Source organism: Doryrhamphus excisus, chromosome 22 (assembly GCF_030265055.1).
Source record: "Doryrhamphus excisus isolate RoL2022-K1 chromosome 22, RoL_Dexc_1.0, whole genome shotgun sequence".
NCBI lineage: Eukaryota > Metazoa > Chordata > Actinopteri > Syngnathiformes > Syngnathidae > Doryrhamphus > Doryrhamphus excisus.
In genome coordinates, this window is record NC_080487.1 from 509,614 (window position 1) to 523,509 (window position 13,896).

Consider the following 13,896-nt stretch of genomic DNA (forward strand, 5'->3'; position numbering starts at 1 on the left):
ATGTGACTATTGCTCTCGGCCTATAAACCTCTCACTTTACAAGCCAATGAAAGACCAATTAAACATCTGGCAACATGGAGCTGACATTTCCAAACCTCCTACAAACATTCATCACGCCAATTTAGAGCTTCAAAAATACATTATACAACTCATTTACAGCAAGACTTAAATGGACTTAAATTGACTTAGAAAGAAGACTAAAAGAGTTCAACTTAGTTTCGTTTCATTCATTTTCTACCGCTTATCCTCACAAGGGTTGCGGGGGTGCTGGAGCCTATCCCAGCTGTCTTTGGCCAATCACAGGGCACATATTGGAGAGGGTGGAATTGAACTTGAGTCTCCTAGCTGTGAGGCCTGTGCGCTAACCACTCGACAGCCTTGCAGCTGTGAAGGTTAAAATGTATACTTAAATTTGCAGGAAGTTTAAAACAGTTGACTTAATCTTAGCAAGAAGGCTAGACTTTAGCTTAGCATTAAGGCTATAAGAGTGGAATTTACAAAGCATTAATGCTATAAGTAGCAATGTTTGTAAAATAAAGTCTATGATTCTTACAACCTAACTCTTTCCTAAGTATATTAGTGTGTGTATAAACGAGAGAAATGAACCTAAACTGCTTTGTAGAAAGGCGCTTTATAAAGTAAGTGCATTGACTTTACCCATCCAAGATGGCGGTGACGTTGACGTATCGCAGCAGTGTACAAACCCACTGGAAGTGATGTCTATCTATGTCTATGCTAAAAGTTCTTCTTGAATTCGCAGTAAGGCTAAAAGACTCTCATTGAGATAAGCTTGAAGGCTAAAAGTGCTAACATTTGTGTTTACGTTAGCATTCTAGCGTGACCTTTTGTCATCGTCGTTACCTCAAAGACTTGATCATCCAAGATCCTGGTGCCAAAGACGGCGATGCCCTCAGTGTTGATGGCGGCCTGCTGGCTTCTGGCCAAGGGCTTGGTCACCTTCCTCTTACAGTCCACGATCATTGTGACGCTGTTCTTCTCCACGCTGATGGCCACGCGATGCCATCTGGCCAACACAAACGCAACATCAAGGTGCATGCTAACACACGACAATCTAATGCTAAATGCTAGGCTTATTCTTTCCTGCAGCGCTATTTAGCCCTGTGAACCTAGCGTAGCAGAGTGACATAATACAGCTCAGAATACATATGCTTTACCTTTTGCACTTTGCTGAACTTAAATCGCATTGTTTAGCGTTTTTGCATTTGACGAGCAACACTGCTTAACTTCTTTTTACACTTGCATTACAGTTAAAAATGCCAACATAACTTGCTATGGTGGTCCAATTCAGTGTGGGTGTGAACCCAGCGGGGTGCCATTTGACTTACTTGCCATCGGCCAGGTTGATGGAACGGAACAGGGGGTACTCCTCAGGGGTGGGCTTGCCGTGCTGGTCCTCGTACAGGAAGATGGGGGCGCGGCCCACCTCCACACCCAGCTGCTGCACGCCTTGTTTGCTATAGAGGGACAGCAGGAAGGACTGGAGGCCGGCTTTGGGCTTGATGGTGAATAGGATGGAGAAGTCCTCTGGGAAAACGCTCCCTGGAGGTCATGCATGGAAGCACGGGTCAGAAGAGTCACGGAAATGTAATGAAAAGTTCTGGAAAACCATGGTGTCCGAGCATTTTTGTTTTTTTTTCATTGGCTTTTTGCACCAACATCAACGAGGGGGTGTCACTCGTTAACTACGTTAGGCTGCACTCTTTTTTGTTTATGTTTTTACAGCACTTAACTTCTTTTAATGCTTGCATGACCATTATCATCACGTTTATCATTAGCATCACCATCGTTATGACGTTTAGTGTTTAACGTCCCAATGTTCTTTTTATGCTAGCACAGTTAAATACGAAAATCATATGACAACATTGACCCCGAGACATTTGTCATCATTTTTTAGAATTTGTTCAGATTTTTTTTTTACTTTATTACAAAATTTAGATTTTAACGTTGTGACATTAAAAGGGGCTTATTATGCTTTTTCCACTTTTCTGACCAATAAATGTAGTTACACTGTTATATTTGTTCTGATTTTTTTTTACTTTTTTATTACAAAATTTTGATTTTAACGTTATTTTTACGCCAGTATTGTCTGATATGATTGGACGTCCATATTGGACACATCCGGTAAAGGCAGGTTTACTTTATGTGCTAATAAGGAGATGGGAGGGGCCAATGGACGCTCTCTCGTCATTACACTGGCTGGAGAAGGCCGAATGGTCGCTTTTGAAGGATTCGTCATCTCTGCTCACATTTCCAGTTTCAGTTCAGGAAAATAGCTCTTGAAGTATAATATAGGATATTGTACTAATAGTGGCTGCTTTTGTGTCTCATAAACGGATGCAGACGGAGAACGAGGCTGGCAGCAATTAGACTTCACAAGAGTTCCATTATTGACGTTGGCGCTCAACATTGTCCTTAATTGGACCCAATAAATCCCAGAGCAGGAATAACAACAATCTGGTCCTGCTCGTTTTTACCGCCAGTCAATGTGACAAGGTGTACCTGGGAAGAGCTGCTTGGTCGGAGCGCTGATCTGGGCGTTCTTGCTGACTCGGTAGGCGATGTCGGGCTTGGAGCCCCTCCTCATTGGGCAGAACCCGGGTGTTTTCTTCACGCCTTGAGGGGAGCTCTTGAAGTCCAGAACCTTCAACACATCCACGGGCTCGGCTGTGGCCAAGAGAAAAATGTGTCAAGTTAAACTGGAAAATCACATTGCAATGACGCAAACGCTCGGTCAGATATGGCAACATATCATAGCAATCCCTGGACACCATGCCCCCCTTGGAGGTTTTTTTATTTAAACTTTCTTCTTGTAATTAATTTTTCCATAACTGAACATTTTTCATTGTTTACTTTGTTTGTCATAATATTAAAACTTAAAAAAAGAATGTATTTATTCAATAATTAAATAGCCACGGGTCAGAAATTCCCCACACCGCTGTGTTCGTAATAGCTCGAATTATTCTCTATGAAATATGTTTTTGCTGATATGGAATGGATTAGTTGGATTTGCATTATTTTATGTCGAAGAAGTTGTTTTGGTTTCTTTCATTTGTCATCAGATCTCTTAGAACGAATGAATAAAAACATAACACTGCATATTAATGACTTTCCATGCTGGAGCCTATCCCAGCTGACTCCGGGTGAGAGGCGGGGTACGCCCTGGTTTGGTCACCAGCCAATCACAGGAACAGCTTCTTGTTTGGATGCCGGACAGCATTCCGAAGCTCGTCCTTGAGCCATTTCCTGTCACGTGACTCCTCCCAGTGATGATAGCGAGGAGAGCAGGCAGGATGGTGGCGTTTGTTTTTTCAAGTGTGCGGTTGGAGTGTTGACGTGCGCATTGTGGCTACCAGACGACATCACTCCTACGTCTTTAGCAGATGTTTCTTTGCTCCTCTTTGTTCTGCCGCTTTCTCCTTGGACGGATGGGCAGCGTCCTGTCACTCCACCTACGTTTACAATGGCCTTTATATTAAATATAGAATAAACCGCTAAATGTAACCATGAGAAAACGGCGCAAAACAACAGCTGGCCAGCTTTCTTTTAACATCTGCCAAGCATGAAAACAAGAATTCCTCTTCTCAACACTGTTTGTTTGGGAGTTAGCGGGATTATGCAAAAACACACCACTGATTCCCATGGATCTTCATGGAGCAGAAGCCCAGGAAGGAGCCACTGAAATTGGTGCAAATCAGGATAAACATGCACAATAGAAGCATTCATTCTTCAAGCCAGCAATTAGACCTGTCCGTCTGATTGGATTGAAGATCTTACATCGTTCTTTGTGAACCAGGAAGTAGCCTGTTAGCTACAACATGCACAGAAAAACTAACAACATCATTGGCAGTTAGCAAGTTTAAGCAACCATGACATAGCACGTAATATGGCAAATTACATTTGGACATTTGATGCAGGGGTGTTCGAAACTTTAGTGAAAAATGAAAGGATGTAAGGGACATGCTGATATTTTAAAAAGTGTAGTTCCCCTTTAAATCACAGCTATGAACATTTCTTAACCTGGTAAACCTTCAAACCACTAAAATGATGAATAATGCAAAACTTGACTCAAAACTCAAACAACGCACTAAAACCACCCATTTGAAGAAATGGGAAATGCTAGGCTATGTCATAAGACCACTGCACTTTATGCTAACATACCTCAGCTTCATGGTAACACACGATTACATCAGTTTAAAATAATTGAAAAATGGTACGTTCCTGTCTTCTTAGGTTCACTAACAAACATTATGAAATGGTATGAACTCGAGGGTTGTTGTTTATGATGACTTGTGTTGCGTTTTCACGACCAGTCTTCCCAATATAGGTCATTCTTTGCAGTCTACATTGCTTCGGTGTTGTCAGAGCGCATGCTGCTGATTGCAGAAACGGCGTTCATGCTTTAACGAGTGCTACAGATGCTAATTCTTTGTGGTTAATATACATTTCTAAAAGTTATGCTTCATGAAAATGACCAATACAGACAGGAGACAAACTGTATGGCCAGACATCATTTGTCTCCTTGGGGAGGAGGAAGGGGGGCGGGGGGGTACACCTCAAAATCCCCTCTAAGGAGATGTGATTTATGTGGGAAAAAAAGCCCCCAGACGACATTCATAGGCGTTTGACAACATCAAGAGCAGGCCACATGACGGCACATTTTCCAGGCCGCTATTGTAAATATCCAATTAGCAAGTCTGGATGGATGTCACCTACAGCCGCATGTGACGCCTGAAGTGGTAAAAAAAAACGTCTGATAAAAACATCCGTCACTTAATAGTTAGTCACTTCTTTTGCTGGAGTTGACGGCACGTGAAGCCGGGGAAGTGCTGATGGTGCTATTCCTGTTGGGTGGCTGCTTGGGGCGGGGGCAGGGGGGCTTGGAAGTCCACATGCTGAAACCATTATGGGTCTGGCACCGCTCCCCACATGCCCCCCTAAGTAAAACATACACAAGACTAAACCAGGATGGCCCCAACTTTTCCTTCTGATGAAAAATAGGAACCTGACTGGGGACGGGGGGTTTTGGGGAGGGGCGGGGGGCTCCGTTGGCTGCATTGTCAGCATTGTGCCTGAATAATATAACGCTATTGTATTATTTCTATTCAGTATTATGTCTTTTAAAAATACTACCTGATCAAAATGATTTCAAAGGTCTGTGTGACATGATAACATATAGATATGAAAAAATATATTTGTTATAGATATAAAAAACAGATATATAGATTAAAATAGATATAAAAAAATAAAAATAAATAATAATAATAAATAAAAATTAAATAAAAAATGAAAAAATTAATTAAATAAAAATAGATATGATATTTACATGCGTTGGGACTCTGATGGATATTCTTGTCTTGATAAAAGCAAAAAAAAAAAAAAAGATTTCCTCGTGCGAATACCTTTCTGCATTACTGCATACCTCAAAGCCTCATATATTCCAGATGTGGCGAATGTTTGAGGACACCCACCCCCAACCTTTCCTTCCACTTCTGGTCCAAGAGAAGACGTCCGCCAGCTCGTCGTTCACAGACAACCAACCCTAATGATGACTGCGAATTAAAAGGGGTGTTTGCGGGCCGTTTGGCAACACGTGTCCTCTGCATGTTAACAAGCGCCTGGCGTCGCGCACTCAGGTGCAAGCGGAGACAAGAAAAAGGTTGAAATCCTTTTTCAAGAGAAGACAGACACGTTGATTTTGGACGATGGAAGCTTAAACGTCCCCGCCCCGTCTGCTCCCCAGGCATGGAGTTTGATGTGGAGCTGTGATTAAGATGGAAAGCGTCTCGGCGGGGGGGGGGGATACATTTCTTTTGGGATGTCTTTGAGGAGAGGTGCTCTTAATGAGCTCTGGCAGCAGTGACAGCAATTAAAGCCCCCCCCCACCCCCCTTGCGGGGATCTCACAAATGTTTGCATATCTTGCAATTATGGTGAGCTTCCATCTCAATCAGGCAGACAGGAAGCTGCGCTTTGATGCTTGGGCGATATTGTTGACTATTGTCTGCTCCATAATGACGCTTTCGATACTAATCCCAACAAAAGTCGCTACTTTTATATTCCATGGCAATATTCCGCCCAGCACAGACGTCTCTGGCTCAAAAGAAATATTATTCAAAGCTAATGTGACCCACATATGTTTCTTTTTTTCTAAGCAGTCAAAATACTCCACATTTTCTTTTTCCTTTTCCATCAACGCCCCCTCTTTGGAGTCTTTCTGGGGAGCTCGGCGGTGGATCATGTGGAAAGATGGAAAAGATATCCTTTAGGCCAGGATGTGAATTCCATCAAGCCTCTCTCTCTGAAGTCCCAAGGCTTTACATCAAATATGTTCTGGCCTGTTAAGTAACAACTATGAGTCAATGAAAACGGATTTTTATTCCTCATTGCTGCAGCAAAAGTGTTCCACTTTTTTCGCATTTAGTCTGCATTCACACTTTTAACATCAGCTATGCTAGCGTGGAAAGTAAATAAAAGGCCATCATCAGACACTTGGCCGGCACCAATAAGTGGGTGAGTCATGTGACCGCTACGCTGGCCAGGGTTCAACCATAAATTAGAGCACAAATGACAAATATGCAAGAGAAATACACCTCTGCTTTCTCACTCAGTATGCGTATTAACGGGGCTCTTTAAAAGTATATTTTACAGGCTTTTGTTGAAACCTAAGCTTGGCATATTCACATCATTTGGGAGAAAATGCAGAATATATAAATAAGGTATTGTATTTGAATTAAGTAATGAAATATCTGACAAAAGCCGTCCTTACTTGACGCATGTGATCTTTACCGTGCAGCCTTTGGTCACATGACACCAACACAACAACAGTGTCAAAAACAGTAAAATATGGAATATGGTTCTGTGTATGTAAAAACAGTCTGGATACTGCAATATTGCAATATACAGTATACACGTATTCAACCAGTTTTGTTTGTTAGGTGACATAAAATGCCACCAAGACTCCATATGCTCCTGACTATCACATTTTCGGTCTCCAACCATAATTCAGAACTCAGAATTCCCAGGCGTCCTTTAAGGCAACCCCATCATAAAACAAATAAGCACACCGAATTCTCTCACTAGTGTTCCCATCGGGGTGACCTCAGCTGACCACCTCTAAATGTGGTGATTTTTTTTTGGGGGGGGGGGGGGGGTGACGGTGACCTATTTGAGATGTAAACTTCTAGGAGTGGTAGGACAGGTGCAGGGGTGGATTTATGTTACATGCAATATATATGTAATATTTATGTCCATTAAACCGGTTCTATGATAGACGATGCTGAGATATTGAGGAGGGGTCGGGATTAATCAAGTTATGCTTCTTTCTCCCCATTTTTGTCCAAAACTGCAAGTGTAAGGATTGAAGTTTGAAGGATTGAAACAAGGACCCCTACCTGCTCGGATGGAGACAGCTTGCAGAATTAAAACAAGGACAGCGGCCAACCACCTTTTCGTCTTCCAGCGGGTGGCCTGCCTGCGCGTCTCCATGGCGATAGCCCGCACGGATGCGGCCTTTGGCACAATAGAAGAAAAAAAGCTTCTTCCCTTTCCTCAATCCCAGGAAAGTGCGGCAAAGTGCGGCGCCGGCTCTACAGCTCCATGTGGGGACGTACCACAATGCCTTTGGCGGCCTTCGGCAGCAGACGGCTCCCCCCTTCAAGCAAGCCCAGCTCCACACTGATGGCGGACTTAGGATGAAGAAACCTGGAGCTTTCTTGAAAAGCTTGGAAGGCAGCCACAAAGGAGGATAGTCGCTGTGAAAATCATCAAATCACCAGTGGGGAATGTTGTCTAGGGGCTGGCCACCCACGCCTCCTCACCCCCCCTTGGACCTCACTGGGCCCCGCCCCCTTTTCCACAAGCGCACCACTTGGTTCAGGTGTAGCCCAAATGGGAGGAGGCGCCGCAAGGAAGCCTAAAAGTTGCTAATGAAGTGCAGCAGACCGCATGCAAATGAGGTAGCGGGGGCGGAGTCGTCATTTTAGACATTTCCTGACACAGCGTTGGAGCTCCCGCACGGGCCACTGCTTCATATAAAAAGTCCCGGTAGCCAAAATCAAATGTTTTCCAGACTGCCGAGCTTCCTCTCGCAGACCCCGGGCCTGATAATAATTAGGGAATATAAAAAAGGAAAAGGCTGGAGAAGGGAATGGAAGCACAGGTGCTAGCCATAGAGCCGTCGCACAAACGCTCGCCACCTCTTTGGCAGGACGTGTCGGCGTTTATGCATTTATTGGCCCGCACAAATGAAAACCATTAGGGTGCGACGCCGCACATCAAATGATGTTAGTCTCAGCCCCAAAATACTACAAACAGGATGAAAATGCCCTTTAAAAGCATCTGATGATACTTTGAACAAGTTGTCGCGGATGGTTTGAATTAGCCAAACTTTTTATATTCCGGCTTTTATTTGTGTTTCAACTCTAAACACATTCTGCTGCCGTAAAAAAAGGCAGAAAATGACATCTGGGTGTGCCTCAATCTGCTCCTAGAACCCAAAAGGAAAGCGACAGAGGTGGTTTGGATTAGGGATGGTACTCGTTGTCAACGAGTATCCGTGACAGGTGACGAGCATGAAAGGAAGGCAGCTGTCAATCATCCGTAATGGAAATCCTCATTGTGTTTGTTTCTGTCCTGTAGTTGTTAGGAATAAAGTTTATTCATTCATTCATTCATTCATTTTCTACCGCTTTTGGGTGAGAGGCGGGGTACACCCTGGACTGGTGGCCAGCCAATCACAGGGCACATATAGACAAACAACCATTCACACTCATACCCCATAAGCAGTAGAAAATGAATGGATGGTCAAGATTTGAGACTTGATTGTTTCTTTAGCAGGAATTGTTTTGGGAATGACAGCCATCTTCCAATACGACGCCTTTCCCCAAACAATGCGGCGGAGCAGCCGGTGTCCACAAGACAATGGAACACTTGGATTAAGTTTCCGTGTGCATCAGCCAAGCCTCTGGATCGGCCCATGCGATTGGCTGTGAAAGCCCCCCTTAGACGATTTGAGTGGATCAATGCACCCACGCAGAGCAGCTCCACAATTACTGGTCAGACCTGAAAGTAGGTCTCAGGAGATTTCCATCCTGGGAGGAAAATGTACCTTTTTCTTTCATAACACCCCCCTCCAAAATGTCCCAGTCTTTTAAAATGACTGTGTTTGAGACCTTAAATGATGCGGTAGAGTTCTGGGTTGGGTTTCGGGCTAAAAACGTCAAAGCCCTTGATTAGGGTTAGAAGAACATTGAGGCTTGGCTCGGTAAAGTACATCCTTGTGTCCCGACGTGGCTTTCCTTATCTGGGCTGTCTTATATATTTATGTACCGTATAGCGCTAAGGAGGAACATGGCGATTCAGATGGCGGATTAAGCAAACCAGACAGACACAAGCTGGGGAACGCTAGCCAAGGCAAAACGTTTGGATGTTAACCGAAAAACGTGCTAACCGGTGCAGACGTTAACCAAGGTACTACAGTGTTCTGTCAATATACTGTTCCACGTCAGCTCTTGTTCATGTGTCTCCCATGTGAATGTGATTCTAAATCTATGATCTGATCTGACAATTCTGTGTCTTCAAAGAGCAGAATGACATTTTGGGTTTTGTCCTTCATATTTAAGTCACAGAGCTGAGAAAAAATGTACAGCCTGCTGCCTATAGCGGCTCTTTAGCATGGACCGCCAAAGTCTTTCATTTTCTGGATGATTTGACCGGCGGGGGCCTCTTTGTAGTTGGGAGGCATGTGATTACACGCGGCGCATACGCTGCCAACATGCGCCAGGCCGACGATGTATAATTATTCATACATGCTTCAAACGCACAGCAGCTACACAAATAAAGTCCTCAAACGTTGGCTTTGATTCGCTTGTGTTCAGGATGTGTTGGGCCAAGTTAGAAGCTTCCAAACGTCAACCAGCACACTTTTCTGTGGATTCAAAGCCAAGAAAACGTACGAGAATAAACATTTGGTGAATAGAGTGCAGCTTAGATGCTAATATAAAATGTGATGGGGCAACATCTCGTTAGCGTTTCTATGACGGCACTGAAGCAGACAACAGCTCATCGGTCCCTTTGCCAAATATGCTTCCAAACACTTGAAAAACATATTTTACCCAACCCAGCTGTGTGCTACAGCGGCGTCTTTGTGTTTCGGTTAATTTTAGCAGTTTGGATGCAAGCTTTCACAGAGCTTTAAACCCACAACCACTGGACTCCCACGTGTCAAAACTCATCACGACTCCTCTTTTTTGGTCAGAAATGCATCGCAAACAATAGAAATGGATAGAAAGTATGCAAATAATCAAACAAGAGCTCACGTACAGACACATTATACCGTATTTTCCGGACTATAAGTCGCACTTTTTTTCATAGGTTGGCTGTTCCTGCGACTTATACTCCAGAGCGACTTATGTACGTTTTTGTCTACCTGATTATGCATTTTTGGCCTTGTGCATCTTATACTCCAGTGCGACTTATGTATGTTTTTGTCTACCTAGCTGCTTTTGTTGCCTGCAGTCTGGAAGGACATCCTCCTCTTCCTCTCCCAGATTTCCTTGTATCAACACACAGAATCCATGACGATAAAAAAGCATAGCGGGCCAAAAAGGGCCCCTGGGCCGCACTTTGGACCCCTCTGGTAATTGGAATGAACGGCAGCACAAGGGGTGGCAAGACAGGGAATTCCAAAGACGTTTACTCATGATGCCAAATTAAAAATAATGCAGGGTTGGCGATAAACGCCCGCCTTGGAATGACATGTTAATAGCTGCCGGGAATATAAAGAGGCAGTTTTGCTGGTTTGTATTGTTTTGTGACATTTATCCAATGTGCTCCTGACTCCACAAAAGTCAACATCCAACTGGAAATATGCATTCGTCGACATGAAAGTGACATGATTGTGCAGGAAGTAAGACGCTTTCCCACAACGACGTTAATGACATGTTTACCTCTCACCCCTCTCATGTTTGATGTCTTTCATTCACTTAGCATCGACTCAAGGCTGGCAAGAAGACAAAATGAAAATGCAGGTTTGGACCTGGCATGTCCGGATGTTTGGTCATATTTCCAAATGTTACACGCGGAGGACTAAAGATCGACTTCTTGCTTGAGGATCTTCCGCTCATCTGTACGTTTCTGTAATCTTTTGATTGGAGCCGAGTGTTTCTTGTCATGCTTTTTGTCAAACAGCGTAACAAAGGCTATCACATTTGAAGGCAAAAATGATTCAATGTGGAGTCAAGGCCAAGATTTGAGATGTGACGACATTTAATAGAAAACACATTACAGTGGAACCTCCAACCTGGAACACAATGCTTCGATTCAGGAAGTCCTGTCCGTGGAAATGCTTTCCAGACATGCGTTTACATTTTTACATCCAAGTGTACATCATACAATTGTAAAAATAAGTTGAGCACAGTTCATAAAACAAGAAAATTAAAAAAGAAAAATTGAACAAATGAGCAATCATTTTGCAATAATAAAGATGAAATTATATTAAAAAAGTACAGTCATGGGGTGAAAAATAGCATAAAAATGAAATATTACAGGAAAATCCATCCTTTTTCTATGCTGCTTATCCTAAAGAGGGTCGCGGGGGTGCTGGAGCCTATCCCAGCTGTCTTCAGGTGAGAGGCGGGGTCCTCCCAGGACTGGTGGCCAGCCAATCACAGGGCACATATAGACAAACAACCATTCACACCCACCAACTATGCACTTTTCCCGGCAAGAGCGCGCTGCTTGTGGCTCCAGCAACAGTTTGGCAGATATTATCCTAAAGAGGGTCGCGGGGGTGCTGGAGCCTATACCAGCTGTCTTCAGGCGAGAGGCGGGGTTTACCCAGGACTGGTGGCCAGCCAATCACAGGGCACATATAGACAAACAACCATTCCCACCCACCAACCATGCACTTTTCCCAGCAAGAGCGCGCTGCTTGTGGCTCCAGCAACAGTTTGGCGGATATTTCGCACGTTAACGCATGACAGGATGGGTATCAAACCATGCAATGTTGGTGGAGGGGTTTTTTTAGAGGGCGTCATAGTTAAATTGGTGTTTCCCAATGACGTTGGTAGTTAGCTAGCTCATATTAACTAGTTTTCTGGTGTTATAATGCACAGAAAAGGGAAAGAAATATGTGATATAAGATGAACAAAAATATAAAATATTATTTCTGAAGAAAGATGAAATATTTGGAAAATACCAAAACCAAAAAAACAGCAAAATGGTAAAGAAAAAAAAAATATTATATATATATTTTAATAACTTTTTCGCCTATACGACAGAGCTGAGATGCTTTTTTTCCCCAAATGTCTGCCAGCGTGTATTCAATGTGTGTCAGGCATATCTGGAGCGTGTCGGATATTGCAGTAATGTGACATCATGTCACTTTCTAGCGTGCTCTGTGATTGACAGCTTGTATTCAAGAAGAAGAACCATCACATTCTGCCTCCTTTTGTTGACAGAAACGATTATTTTAAGCTCCGGGAGGCCCATTGCTCTTCACAGGACAGTAAGTCCAGCCACCAACACCTAAACAGTAACTTGAAAAGTATAGCTGCCGACTGTGTGCGTCTCCATCGTTGAGCGTAGCCGCTCAGTGGGCGTGCGCTGGCGTGTGTGATTTTCTGCGTTTATATTTGCAGCAAGGTATCAATTTGGTGAACCGTGCACCAGTAATAAACTTCTATTCCAGTGCTGCCCGCGCTCAGGCCTCCACCGCAGGCTGCGGCGTGGACGCTCGCCCAGGAAGCTGCCGCCAAGGAACGCTGTGCAAGCGCCTCTGAGGTTTACTCCACTGCAAGCTGATGCTTCTTTGGCAATTATTCCCTTATTATTCCCTTCTATAAACGCAGCGTATTTACATGATTAGTTAGCCGGATGACACATCAACACTTCAATGGTGGAAGCAACTTTTGGGTGAATATTGTCCCTCTGATAATCCACCATAGGATTGTTAGGCCTTGGTGGAGGTCTGCACCTGACTGAGTATCATTGTCTTTATTTTTATTATACAGAAACCACAAAATCAATTTCACCGAACATTTGAGACGTGAGGCACACCTCCCTCTTTTCTCAAATGTACTTTTTTTTTACCATAAGATTATGGGCAGCACGACGCACCTGCGCCCCCGTCCCTCCCAGCGGCGCAAGTGGAATAGAAGGCATGAGGGTTTAACTCAGTCGAGTGTAATCTTAACCAATGAAATGAACGCCTCTCAAAGGGCAACATGCCTGGATGAGGGGAGGGGAGGGAAGGGGTGGGAGGGGCGTGCATGCAGCACCGGAGCAGCGCTTCCCATTATGCGTGACGTCTTTGATCTGACATCAGATGTGATGATGTGATGGGACAATGAATATAAAGATGTGCATGCTGCTTCAGAGGCTTACATTAAATAGTGGTTGCTGGTTGCATTGAAATGTGCCTGACATTCTGAAGAACCTGCCTGTTCGGTTTTGGGTGACGAGTGTACAGCCAATTTACCGCTGCGTAGGGTGCGCTTCGCCTGCACCAGGAATAGACCAGGTCAGAGCTGGCGATTTTTCAGTGCACCTTTGTCGCTGAAAGAACAATTGTCACTGACCAGAGGTGAAAGTATGGTGCGCCGCCATGCCCATCTTGGCACAGCCCAGTCTACCAGATTGGCTAACCAACTAACTAGCTACATTTATAGGTCCGAATAGTGGAAAAACATCATAGGTCCTCCAGGGCGCACTTTTACAGTCTAGTTGAATATTATCAGAATGAATATTATACTGTGTATTCTGTATTCTTGCTGTAATGTGGTATCTTCAGCATTTATTTCCAGTACTTGCAGTAAGCTGTGCAGTGTGTGAAAGGTATGGGATGGGGGGGGGGGGGGGTGAATGCTACCTGACTCAC

At 44.0% G+C, this 13,896-nt stretch overlaps 1 protein-coding gene across 1 annotated transcript in view; it reads right to left on the reverse strand.

Moving 5' to 3' along the window:
* The window catches only part of LOC131109740 (collagen alpha-1(XI) chain-like), a 48,684-nt gene extending 40,969 nt beyond the window's left edge, over positions 1-7,715 (reverse strand). The window contains exons 1-4 of the mRNA XM_058062020.1: positions 7,412-7,715; positions 2,521-2,685; positions 1,347-1,560; positions 862-1,024 (exon numbers count right to left, since the gene is read on the reverse strand). Coding sequence (XP_057918003.1) covers positions 862-1,024; positions 1,347-1,560; positions 2,521-2,685; positions 7,412-7,505 — 636 coding nt within the window. The 5' untranslated portion in view covers positions 7,506-7,715. The remainder of the gene's footprint in view (positions 1-861; positions 1,025-1,346; positions 1,561-2,520; positions 2,686-7,411) is intronic.
* Between the last annotated feature and the right edge of the window lie 6,181 nt (positions 7,716-13,896).